The sequence below is a fragment of the Macaca mulatta genome, chromosome 12 (genome assembly GCF_049350105.2).
Source record: "Macaca mulatta isolate MMU2019108-1 chromosome 12, T2T-MMU8v2.0, whole genome shotgun sequence".
Classification (NCBI taxonomy): domain Eukaryota; kingdom Metazoa; phylum Chordata; class Mammalia; order Primates; family Cercopithecidae; genus Macaca; species Macaca mulatta.
The window spans coordinates 132,776,683-132,790,161 of NC_133417.1; the positions used below are offsets into that span (position 1 = coordinate 132,776,683).

Below are 13,479 nucleotides of genomic sequence, written 5' to 3' on the forward strand. Positions count from 1 at the left end.
TCAAATTTTCAGTTGTTAAACTATTCTGTTATTTGTTCCTGTGTTTTATGGGTGGTATTATTAAGTGCTGTGATTATATCTTATATCCAGAAGGAGGCAGAATTACTTAGAGGATTGCTCCATCTCTACTAAGTAGAGAAAGGACAGAAAAGAAAGTATGAAATCTTGTTGGATGTATGTAGATTGGCTGAGTGAAAAAAAGATTCTTTAAATTTCAGATCCTCTGTCCTTTCCTTATTCTTATATCTTTCTATATGGAGGTCACAAGCAGAGTCATGCCATGTGGTTTATTCTTTTTATCTTTTTTGTGAAAATAAGGTTTTCTCCAAATAAAGGTGAATATCCATTTCAACAAGTTTCCACTCCAATTTGCTGTCCCCCTCAAGGATTACTGATATAACACTGTTTCTTACCTTTCCTTTTATATATGAGTAATTGGGAATGAGTATGAAGGTTTCCTATTTCTGGTATTCATAACTGAGTTTGTTAAATTGCTAGCCCTGTATATATTTATTATCATGATTTGGCTGCTGTGCTGGATACCTGCTATCTGCACTTCTCACTCTGGTCTTTTCCTTGCTCTGGCTCCAAGCAGCTGGTCTGTCTGGATATACAAATCGGCTTCTTGTCACTGGTTTCTAGTTGGGTTCAGCTGATGGGGAACATTTTATTTTCCTGACTTCTTCCTGTGGGATTTCTGCAGCCTGGCTGCATCCTTCCATTAAAGTTTGCAGTTCCTATCAGGGCTGATAGTTCCTGTCAGGCAGCTGACATTTTTCTTTCCTCCCCTGCTTTATGCCAACGGGTAGTGGTAGGCCCTGCTGTTACTAACCCTGGGATATAACACTCTCACTTGTGATTCCTTACAACCCACCTATGCTTCGTAATAGTCTCCTTATTAAACTTCCTTCAAATTATCCAAATTGACCGTGCCGTCTGTTTCTGTGGTAACTGACTGATAAAATATGCTTTAATATTTTAGATTCTGTCAGTGGCTATTATGATTCCAATTATAGAGTGGATTAGGACTATTAAGGGAAAAAATTAACAATTTTATGAATTTATTCTGTTGTCTGGTGTGATTTTATTTTTAGTTCTTCCATAAGATCTGGCTTTGAGTATTACCAGTTTATTGAACACTTAATATGGCCCAGCCTATTGTTTGAAGCATTATGGGATATCCAAAAGTAAATGAGACACATGCTCCATGATTCTACTACTAGGCAGTTTGGAATGAGTTTCCTGTGAGAGCTACAAAATGCTAGAAGTTCAGAGGAGGGAGATTGCTCTGTCAAGACCGCTTTGATTGTGTCTGCGGCAGGAATGAAGGGAGATCTACAATTTCCTGTATTTTCCTGGTAAGACCACCCTTCCCAGTCGTTGCTTATCTCATCACTCCATAGTCCATCACTGCAAAACACTTAAAGAGGCTAGACCCAAAAGTAATATAACTAATATGATTTTTTTTTTTTTTGAGGCAGTCTTGCTCTGTCACCCAGGCTGGAGTACAGTGGCGCGATCTCAGCTCACTGCAGCTTCCGTCTCCCAGGTTCAAGCAGTTATTCTGCCTCAGCCTCCTGAGTAGCTGGAATTACAGGTGCATGCCACCACACCCGGCTAATTTTTTTTGTATGTTCTTAGTAGAGACGGGGTTTCACCATTTTGGCCAGGCTGGTCTTTACCTACTGACCCCCCAAAGCGCTGGGATTATGGGTGTGAGCCACTGTGCCTGGCCAAACTAATGCTATTTAAAGTTTATATACCTGTTCTCGGTACAAAACATATATTAATTTATTTAACTCTCTACGCCTCCCTATGAAATAGGTTCTATTATTATTTGCATTTTACAAATAAAGAACAGTTACTTTGCTCAAGTCAAATAGTAGCAAACAGAGTTGGAATTCAAACTCATGCAGTCTGATTCCCTTGTCCAAGCTCATTAACTACCATAACCACCACATTATTCTATAATTAGAATTGATTATTCACCTCCCCAAAAAGAGACCATCAAAACTAATTCCGTTGTTCCATATAATTCCTTGTTTTAGGTGTCATTCTTGCTCCTCAGTGCTGTTTTTAGCCCCTCACCCCCACTTTTCATGTCAATAGATTTTATCACTTGCTGCATCTTCTTGTTGCAATCATACCAGTCAGTCTTCCTTATTCAGTATTTATTTATTTATTTAGAGACAGGATCTCACTCTGACACCCAGAATGGAGTAGAGTGGTATGATCAAGGGTGACTGCAACCTCTGCTTTCCAGGCTCAGGTGATTCTCTCACCTCAGCCTCCCTAGTAGCTGGGACTACAGGTACACCACCATGCTCAGCGAATTTTTGTATTTTTTGTAGAGACTGAGTTTTGCCATGTTGCTCAGGCTGGTCTTGAACTCCTGGGCTCAAGCAGTCCATCTGTTTTGGCCTCCCAAAGTGCTGGGATTACAGGTGTGAGCCATCGTACCCAGCCCCCTCATTCATTTTAAATACTGTTTTTATTCCCGCTAGTGTTAATCATTTTGGCAGTTCCAGTATCCACATAGATATCTACATGGCCTCCTGAATTCCTTGACCTCCAGTGATCCTCCATACTACTTTAGACCTTTTATTGATTGTTAACTGTATCACCTTCCAGATTTCAGTTTAAAGCATCCAGTTCTCTGACCACCACTGATTCTCTCTTTCTGGCTTACTCCCTCTAATACTGGAGCCACAGCAATTTTGGGACAGTCATCAGCACCTCTATTCCTTCATTTCACTAAATCCCTTTGTTATCCATCTTCCTCATGATGTCTTTATTTTTCTTAGCTTAGATTCCATGGTCTGTTAATATAATCATCTTTTTCCACCCTCAGTCCTGTTCTGCTCGATCAACCCAATATTCTACCTACTTTTACCTAAATAACCAGATAAAGCTGGAGAAAAACACAGCCTTCTGACTACTTTCACTTTAGATATTGATGGCCACAAGTCTTCAGTGCTTCCTAGTCAATTCATTCTCTCCCATTTTTCCCAACCTTGAAACCCCCTTTTTTCAATTGATGGTGTTTATTTTACTAAAAAACCAAAACAAGCAGAAAAGAGACTTTATCGGCAAGTCTAGATGCCTGAAATAGCAATGTTAGTAGAATGTTGGGAGCAAAAGGCAACCTTTCAGGGACTAAACTATGAGTAGGTCATAAGGAGTTAGAGATTGATGCTTTCCCGGATGTGCCACTGAAACGCTGTCTGTGTTAAATGAATCTTGCCCCATAATAGGTTTACTGGCTGTATTTGGGAAATGCTGAAAGCTATGTATAGTTTGAATCTCTGTTTCCCTCTGTCTCTGATGTGCTGATACAGAAGCAAGGAAAGATGAATAAAATTACAGGTAGAAAGTAAGTTTCCACCTGCTGGCCTAGATGTTACTAAAGCATTGGTTTTCAAACTTTCACCCACTTCAGAATAACCTGGAGGACTTGATAAAACAGATTGCTGGGTTCTACCTAGAGGGACTGAATTCACATGTCTTGGGTGGCTCCTGAAAATGTGCATTTCCAACAAGTTCTTAGTTGACACTGATGATGCTTGCTGATTTACGGAATTGGGAATCATATATTGAGAGTTACTTCATTTAAGTAAGAATTCAACTGCCAAGAGCGTCAAGAATGGTTAGGATTTTGATCTATACATATAGGAAATAGCTGCTATGGGGCAATATAATGGAAAATTAGAGCTGATTAATAACTTTGAGGGACTTTGACAGTGAGACGGTTTGAATTTATAGGGGACTCAAGCAGCTATTTTTAATGACTTTTTCTCCAGCAATGTGACCTTTCAGAGAGCAGGAACAGAACCACAGCAGTTAGCATATACAATTTTGAGGGAATCCTACAGGCTACTTATGTCAAATATTTTATCATCAAGCCACTCCATCTTTGCTTTGCATTACCATTATGAGTGCCAAGATGGCAGCTGTATGATCTGTCTGCCCTTAGCACATCTGCTTCATTTTATTTGTATGCTTATTATTTATTCATTTATTGATTTTAATTTTAAAAAGTTGTATATGGCAGAGGCTTTGCAATGTAGAGAATAAAGTGTCCATCAAGTACAGTCAATAGTTTCATGGCTTTGGGTAAATAACTACCCTGTCTCTTGTTTTCTCATTTGGGAAGTTTTAAAATAGAAGAATGAGAAACGGGCCTCCCTTTATGAATGTAACTGATAAATCTTTAAAAATCTTAAAGAATTACATTTTAGGAGAATCATTAGTTAGGTTTCTGCCTGAGGAGAGTCCCATGTAGTTCTTTTAACTGGCTAAATATTATTGGACAAGCTGGGTCTCTTAAAGGTTTGTAGTATTTCTGGCAGTAAGTTGCACTACTATTCCTGGGTGTCTGTACTTCTGAGGCGTTGCCAGTGAAATGTTTTCATAATGGATTGTGCCTTACTGTAGTCCTCACTCTTGTCAACTGTCACTTCCTAAATGACTTTATACTCTCTGTACTGAGCCTGGAATAGGAAGGAACCACAAGAAATATTTGTATAGACAGACAGACACGGAGTCTCGCTCTGTTGCCAGTCTGGAATGCAGTGGTGCGATCTCGGCTCACTGCAACCTCTGACTCCCGGGTTCAAGCAATTCTCCTGCTTCAGCCTCTGGGATTATAGGCACGTGCCACCATGCCCAGCTAATTTTTTTTTTTTTTTTTAAATTTTTAGTGGAGATGGGGTTTCACCATGTTGGCCAGGATGGTCTCGATCTCCTGACCTCATGATCCGCCCGCCTTGGCCTCCCATAGTGCTGGGATTACAGGCGTGAGCCACCACGCCTGGCCTACAAGAAATATTTTGAAACACACTTGGGGACATGATAGGAGAGAAGGGCAAGCCCTTTTTCCTATCCTTTCTCTTACTGATTCCGTACCCAGTTCAGTGAGCAGGTAAGATTGAGAAGTATGCTTTTCCTTCCCTGATTTCTTAAATATTTGTCAGCGTTTTTGAAACCAGATACCATGTTCTTTTCTTAGTGTCATAATTGCTTATTCTTTAAAATAATATAATTTTGGAAACTTGTTGACTTGTTCTTGATAATTTTGCTGAGGAATAATTGATAACTTTTGGATATTTAAATTGATAACATGTACATACTTAAAGTGTACAATTTGATGAGTTTTGACATTTGTATATACTGTGAAACCACTACCACAATAACAAGATAGTATATATTTTTATTGTGCAACCCTTTGCAATGAATCCACTGGTCTGCTTTTCTTCGCTGTAGACTGGTTTACATTGAAAATTTAAGTGAATGGAAATATGCAGTATATACGTTTTGGTGGGGATGGTGCACAGGTTTCTTTCAGCATAATCTTGAGGTTTTTTCGTGTTTCTCGTATTAATGGTTTTCTCCTTTTAATTGCTGAATAATATTCTTCTTTGGCTATTCTCCCATTTGTTTATTCACTTGTTTATGGACAATTGGATTATTTCCAGTTTGGGTAAAGCTGCTATAAATATTTATGTACAGTTTGAGTGTGGAAAAGTGCTTTTATTTTTCTTGAATAAATGCCTAAAAGTAGAATGGCTACGTCATATGCCAGGTCTGTGTTTAACTCTTGAGAAACTGCCAAATGTTTTCCAAAGTGCTTATACCATTTTACATTCTAAAGAGTTCCGGTTGTTCCACATTGTTACCAACACATGGTGTGGTCACACTTTGTTTTCAGCTTTTCTAGTAGTATCTATGCATGTCTATCTTGTGGAGTCTCAGTGTCTTTTTTTTTTTTTTAAAAAAAGATGGAGTTTTGCTCTTGTCGCCCAGGCCAGAGTGCAGTGATCTCCACTCACTGCAACCTCCCCATCCTGGGTTCAAGTGATTCTCCTGACTCAGCCTCCCTAGTAGCTGGGATTACAGGCATGTGCCACTACTTAGTGGCCTGGCTAATTTTTTTGTATTTTTAGTAGAGATGGGGTTTCGCCATTTTGGCCAGGCTAATCCCGAACTTGTGACCTCAGGTGATCCGCTCGCCTCGGCCTCCCAAAGTTCTGGGATTACAGGTATGAGCCACCGCACCCGGCCTCAGTGTCATTTTAATTTGCATTTTATACATGACTGATGATAGTGGGCTGCTAATATCTTTGGTGAAGTGTTTGTTCAGACCTTTTGCCCCCTCTTTAAACAAGTGTTGGCTGGGCGTGGTGGCTCACTCCTGTAAACCCAGCACTTTGGGAAGCTGAGGCGGGTGGATTGCTTGAGCTCATGAGTTCAAGAGCAGCCTGGGCAACATGGTGAAACACTGTCTCTTCAAAAAATACAAAAAATTAGTCACCTGTGGTGCTGCACTCCTGTAGTCCCAGCTTACTTAGGAGGCTGAGGTGGGAGGATAGCTTGAGCCTGGGAGGCGGAGGTTGCAATAAGCTGAGATTGTGCCACTGCACTCCATTCTGTGCTATAGAGACAGATCTTTTCTCAAAAACAAACAAAAACCGAAACAAGCGTTGGGTTATCTGTCTTTTATAATTGAGTTATGGGAGTTCTTTATATATTCCAGTTTCAAGTTCTTACACATTTTGCAAATACTTTTTATCAGTTGTTATCTTGATTTTTGTGTTTTTTAAGTTTTTTGAAGAATAGTTTTTTATTTTGATGAGGTCTGTCAGTTTTTGTTTATAGTTCTTTTTGTGCTGTTTCATTTCATTTCTCTTTTGGTTTTTCTGGAAGTTAAATTTCTCAGATTCTCATTTTTTAGCTATCAGACAAAAAATGCATAGGAGACAACTATAAAGCTAATAGTGTGTTTGCCTTACGTTTGTGTTTATTGTTACAGTTTTACGGTAAATTGTTTATGATTCTAGTATTTTTGCTTGTTTTTGGTTTTTTAGACTTGCTAACGGGCCTGTAAAATTGCTATTGGTTCGTTCCTTTGTTTTGTGAGTAAGGGAACAGAGATTTACACAGGTTACATGACTTTGCTAATGGTGAAGTTTATGATTATGCCAAGACTGAAAAGACCCCAGGTCCTCTCAAATCTCATTTCACTGTTCATTTCCCCTTTTTAATGATTTTGTTGCTAAAATTTTACTGCATACTGCAACATATTAAAAAGTAATTTAGTTCCTTTATTTCTGTTTATTAGTGTCCTCATTGAAAGCATATTATTACAATTATTATGTAGATTAGCTTCCTGAAAGAATCACAATATCCCCTTAAAATTTCATTAAGTGAAGATGTTGAATTTAACATATATTTTTTTGATTCTTTCCAAAGGTCTGTAAACAGATTTGGCTAGGATTATTTGATGATAGATCTTCAGCAATTCCAGACTTCAGGGATCCACAAAAAGTGAAAGAGTTTCTACAAGAAAAATATGAAAAGAAAAGATGGTGAGTGAAGAGTTGTATATAGACTAAAGCCTCCCCAAATCACATGTTAACTATGGGTAAGGTTAGTCTGACACAATGAAGGATAAAAGACAGATAGTGAGAGCTTAGATAGGTATATAATTCATTATCCCTTGGCTTTTTGTTGGTTTGGTTTCCAAAAACCTTTACTTCTACTTTATCTTAACTCATCTGTTCCTGGCAGCAACCTTTTTGTTATAATAATTACCAGGAAAGTTAGGTATTCTTCCTTCTAATCATTCCCTATCGCTGTTAGCTTCTTTAAATATGTTTTGCCCGGCCGGGCGCGGTGGCTCACGCCTGTAATCCCAGCACTTTGGGAGGCCGAGGCGGGCGGATCACAAGGTCAGGAGATCGAGACCATCCTGGCTAACACTGTGAAACCCCGTCTCTACTAAAAATGCAAAAAATTAGCCGGGCGAGGCGGCGGGCGCCTGTAGTCCCAGCTACTCGGGAGGCTGAGGCAGGAGAATGGCGTGAACCCGGGAGGCGGAGCTTGCAGTGAGCCTAGATCGCGCCACCGCACTCCAGCCTGGGCGACTAAGCGAGACTCTGTCTCAAAAAAAAAAAAAAAAAAAAAAAAAAAAAATATGTTTTGCCCTACAAAGCCTCTATTCTTAAAAACCATTAATTTAGCAAGTATTTACTGAGTCATATCTTTTTTAAATTTATTGAGTAACATCTTCTATATACTAGGCACTATGCTAAATAAAGCTCTGGTGTGGTAGTCCATCTACCTAATTGTCTGTTGTAGCCTTTGCTCAAAATATTTTTTCTTTCCACCTATGAAATCAGTTTACTTTCTGGTTAAGAAGGGAGCATTTACTTTTGCCTAACTAAATCTATCAGATGTTAATTTTTAAAAATTAATTCCAACAGGTTGTACATATAGCTAGTAAGCCCCTTCCAATGGAATAGGGACTATATCCATAAAGCTAGTGTTCAGCTACTCAGGGCTCTGCATTTTTAGCTATATGAGCACAATTTAAGTATAGTCACTAAGACTCGTTAACTATGAACTCTTTTGGTTGTTTCTTTAATAGTATTGAATAGTGGATATTTTCATCTTGGGAGGTTAGAAAGATGGGGCAGGGAATCAAAATAGAGGCAATAAATAATGGGGAAGTAACGAACTTCTTGTTTGCTTGAGGAGCTGTGTTTCAACCCAAGAGAATATGTTCAGAGCCTGTTTTGGTCCTGAGGGAACATTTGCTGTGGCTTACAGCAGAGGTCTTTACCTTTATTCAGGAGCACATTAGCTCTGACTTGCATGCTATATCAAAATTTGTATTCTTACTCCTTTCCCAAATAGACTACTTTTTTTCTTTTCTTTTTTTTTTTTTGGAGACTGAGTTTTGCTCTTGTTGTCTAGGCTGGAGTGCAATGGCGTGATCTCGGCTCACTGCAACCTCCGCCTCCTGGGTTCAAGCGATTCTCATGCCTCAGCCTCCCAAGTAGCTGGGATTACAGGCACCCACCACCACGCCTGGCTAATTTTTTGTGTTTTTAGTAGAAATGGGATTTCGCCATGTTGGCCAGGCTGGTCTCGAACTCCTGACCTCAGGTGATCCACCTGCCTCAGCCTCCCATAGTGCTGGACTACAGGTGTGAGCCACCGCACCCTGCCTAAAATAGACTCCTTTTTGCAAGGCAAGATTAATGAGGGCTATATTCAGCTGTACTAGAAGACATCAGGTATGAAAATAGATTAAAATACACCAGTAAAATTTAAGCTCAGGAAAGAAGAAAATATTAGAAGGTGGGTTGAGAGTAAAAATATGGTAACATAAATGATTCTTTTAAAACGAAAGGTATAATTATCCTTTTATCTTTTTGATTCTGAATTTCCTAGACATTCTACCTCATAGGAAAGACTGTTCTCCTTGTATAGCCCTAACCTAGTTTTTTTTTTTTCCTCAGCTGTGTTACTTTTACCAATTCAGAAAGAGAGTTTGGTTAGGGATTAGCTTATGGTCAGCTCTAGCTATCAAGAGAAAAGTGAGTGTGAGTAATGGTAGAATTAAAATCATAGATCCTTACCTCCACATTTATAACAGTAATGTATTATTCATTCAAACTGTAATGCAAATACCTAGAAACCTCAAGTAATTACAATTTGTGTTGTTATTTTTTTTTCTTTCCTGAGAAACAGGATAATAAGAGTTATAAAAATAGAGACTTCAAGTGGTGGGACAGGTGACCATCTTTAAGAGGGCCAGGAACAGTATGTTTTTAATCCAGACTCCCGCACACCCGTAACATATAGCTAGAGAGCAGTGAAGTTGGTTTCTAACATGGAATAAGCACTATCCAGATGCAGCCTCCCTAAAAATACTCACTGTAACTATACTTAAAACAGTGATGCTGTTGTTATCCAAAGGGATTTTGAAATTGTTCTTTTGACCAGTTCTCAAAATCACTTTCTGTGTTATACAAGATTAGTTTCTTTACTTTGTCAAGGCAAGTCTTTTGAACCAGTAACTATCATTTGATTTTATCCTTTGATAAGACTTGGCTATACTCAAGAATTTGTATTAGTAGTATGCTAAATTACGGGAAAGTATAACTTCTTGTATTCATTCTCATATATCTTTTGTGTCTCTCATTTACTTTAAAAAAGCTGGTTGTATTGTTTGTGATTATTATGTGGTTTGGTGACAGTGAACACTTATGTAGTTAATATCTATACCAGGAATTGTTCTCAGTGCTTTACAAATGTTAACTTGTTTAAACCTAGGCAACTCTGTCTCTCCATTTTATAAATGAAAAAAATGGAAGCACAAAGAGTTGAAGTATTAATAGTTTGCCCAAGGTTTCACAGCCATTTGGTGGTAGAGATGGGATTTGAACTCTTGTCTATGGAACAGGTGCTCTTAAGCATAGTTTTCCTTCTTTCCTCACCTACTTCATATGGGGAATAAGAAGGAGGGTAGGACAAAACCCAGAATTACAAAGAGCAAAAGCTCTCACATAATCCCACACCTAGAGGTTAGGATTGCCAGTGTTTGGACATTATTATATCTTTGCTGCCTCTCCTTTCTTGACTCGCCTCCTCACATAAATCATGTATTTACATGACTGGAATCAAATCTGAAGGATCTGTGAGGTTTTATCTTACCATGTCAAAGCAGAGTAGCTATGAGTATTGTATTATTGTAAATATTTTTTTCTTGATAGATGTTGGGTTTGTTTCCCAGTTTTTTTGAAATTATAAAGAGTGGACTGTGATTAACTAATCTGTGTGTACATGCATCTGTATACACTTACCAATTCTTAAGGATGTTTCTGGAAGTGGTACTTCTGGTGCACAAAGCACACCTATTTATATATTTTAGTAGGTAGCAATAAAAAAATTGCAAAGTTCACACTTAGCTTATAGGTGAATAAAACCTTAATTTGCATTTTTGTTAGGTTAAAAGTGTTTTCATTTCTATGTCTCCTGTCTTCTGTGAATTGCTTCTTTTGTTCATTTAAAATGGGATGATCTTATTCTTACAGTTTTAATAAGCCTTTATATTTTAGGCCGTTAACTGTAATGTTACGAATGTTTTCCTGCCTCATTTGTCTTCAGATGTTATTTAGATCTTAAGATAATTTTTTAAATTGTAGTATGAACTATTCATCATGATGATTAATTGTAGGTCCTCTGTTTAAAAAAAGCAGTTATTTCTTATGTTGTACTGAATACCTTAGAAAAACCATAAATAAGTAATTGAAACAAGTTTTGTGGTTAGTCTTCTCTTTCTCTATTTCAAGTATTTAATGGGTGTAGTCTTAAGCTATCATTCCTTTTTTAAAAAATATGCAAAGGTATTCTGTGTGAGAGGGTTTTCAGATAAGATTAATGGTGAAGCAGTCTTGTACGAAGTTAGAATTAAGCTTATTTTTTGGTGTAGAATTACCTACTTTTTTTTTAGTTAACTGGTTTTTATGTGTTTTAGGTATGTCCCGCCAGAACAAGCCAAAGTCGTGGCATCAGTTCATGCATCTATTTCCGGGTCCTCTGCCAGTAGCACAAGCAGCACACCTGAGGTCAAACCACTGAAATCTCTTTTAGGGGATTCTGCACCAACACTGCACTTAAATAAGGGCACACCTAGTCAGGTGAGTAGTCTTTGAATCTTTGTAGGAAGCTTCGACTTAAAGAGGGCTTGATTGTCAAGAATTTGAGAATTCTTTAAGACAGCAGCATAACCTTGTATGCCAGTAGCATTATGTTCCAGTGGTTTATTATACATTAAGAAATTGTTAAGTGGTTGAAATATATATATATATATATATATTTGTTCTTTTTGCTATTGCTAATGAGTTTCTTTGACTTCTCTGCAACTTTGTAAAGGTGAGTTATACAGGAATGTTGCTATAGCTATATGTGTGTGTGTATACATGTATATATGTATATATCATGTGTTATACAATTAGTAAAACGAATCTATGGTGACCATCAGAGTTAGAACGTATAGTCTCTTTGATATACTTTTCTGGGAAAGGATTTCTTTAGTAGTAGAGTTTTCCCACATGTGTGGTTGTGAAGCATGTTGATCATTGAAACACAAGGGACTTTGCATTATATCTTATTCTTAAAAATGAACAAAATGAAATCTTTTCAAAGTTGCTACCTAAAGTTTGTCTTCTACACTGTATTACAGTTGATGGGGCTGTGACAGATCTGTTACTGTGTGGCACTGCAGCCTCTATCCTATACAAGAATAGTTCAGAGGCATAGTACTATGGTTTAAATCCTGCCCTTTTTGGTAACACATACTAAGACACTTGGATAAATTTCTCTGTTTTCACAAAAGGTTGAGTGAAAAATGAGAAAGGTTAACTCAGCATACTGTAACTCTTCTTATGTATAAGTGTGTTTTAAGTTTGGAGATAGTTTTGTATAAAGATTTCGCAGATCCAACTGGAATATCTTTATAGTTAATATGTGGTTTATAGTCCCCAGTTGTAGGTCGTTCTCAAGGGCAGCAGCAGGAGAAGAAGCAATTTGACCTTCTAAGTGATCTCGGCTCAGACATCTTTGCTGCTCCAGCTCCTCAGTCAACAGCTACAGCCAATTTTGCTAACTTTGCACATTTCAACAGTCATGCAGGTAAGTGTTTTTTCCCAACAGCTTTTGCTGGGGGTGCATATAAAACACCAAGAAACATCAATTCTTCATCACACTTTGAGGATCAGTAAACATTTTTTGTTGAGAATGTTTTGTTACTCGTAACTGTTGAGCTGTAATATGTAACCATATAATTGTGTTGCTTTTTAATCACAGAAGAGATTATATTTAATGTCAGTTGGTTGGCATGACCTCTTTCTGTGGAAAAATGGGGAAAGGATATAATGTCTGTTTTTTATTCTTTATGAAAATTGCAAATATTCAAAAGTAATTGGATACCATAACCTTTATGTGCTAATCACCCATGGCTAATCTTATTTCATTTGTCATTCCACTCTCACTGTCATATTATTTTGAAGCAAATTTTAGACATAGTTTATCCTTAAATGTTGTATATTTCAATCTATAAAACATACTTTTTTTGTTAGATATAACCACATTAGTAGCATCACTCCCTAAATAATAGTAGTAATAATAATTCATTAGTCAGTATTCAAATGTTCATTATAGTTCAGATTTTTCCATACACATACATACATACGTGCATACATACATGTATACATACATACAGTTTGTTTGAATCAGATTTCCAGCAAGGTCCACAGACTGCAATTGTGGGATATGTTTCTTAGGTTTCTTAGTTCATAAGATTTTTCCTCTATTCCTTCTTTTTCCTCCTCTATAATTTGTGAAAGAAATTTGCTCATTTGTCCTGTACAGTTTTCAGTAGTCTGAATTAGTTGATTGCACCACTATGGTGCCCTGTAACAAGTTCCTCTGTTCTATTTCTTGTATCAGGTTGTTGGATCCAGAGACTTAATCAGTTACAGGTTCTTCCTATTAGGAGGATGGGTGGCTGGGGATATGCTTACTACTTGGGATTTAAGAGGCTTTTAATTTTGGATTGTGTTTTTATAATGTTACCTGTTGATGCTCAATAACCGAGTTCATTGTGTAAAAATAATGATGTTCTGAATTTAT

The 13,479-nt window shown here is 37.6% G+C and overlaps 1 protein-coding gene across 11 annotated transcripts in view; it reads left to right on the plus strand.

The window, feature by feature from the left end:
• The window catches only part of AGFG1 (ArfGAP with FG repeats 1), a 90,049-nt gene that overhangs the window by 40,777 nt on the left and 35,793 nt on the right, over positions 1-13,479 (plus strand). For all 11 annotated transcript variants that reach the window (XM_028831173.2, XM_028831175.2, XM_028831177.2 and 8 more), the window contains exons 3-5: positions 7,249-7,364; positions 11,324-11,486; positions 12,327-12,480. In XM_028831173.2, the coding sequence (XP_028687006.1) occupies positions 7,249-7,364; positions 11,324-11,486; positions 12,327-12,480 (433 nt within the window). The remainder of the gene's footprint in view (positions 1-7,248; positions 7,365-11,323; positions 11,487-12,326; positions 12,481-13,479) is intronic.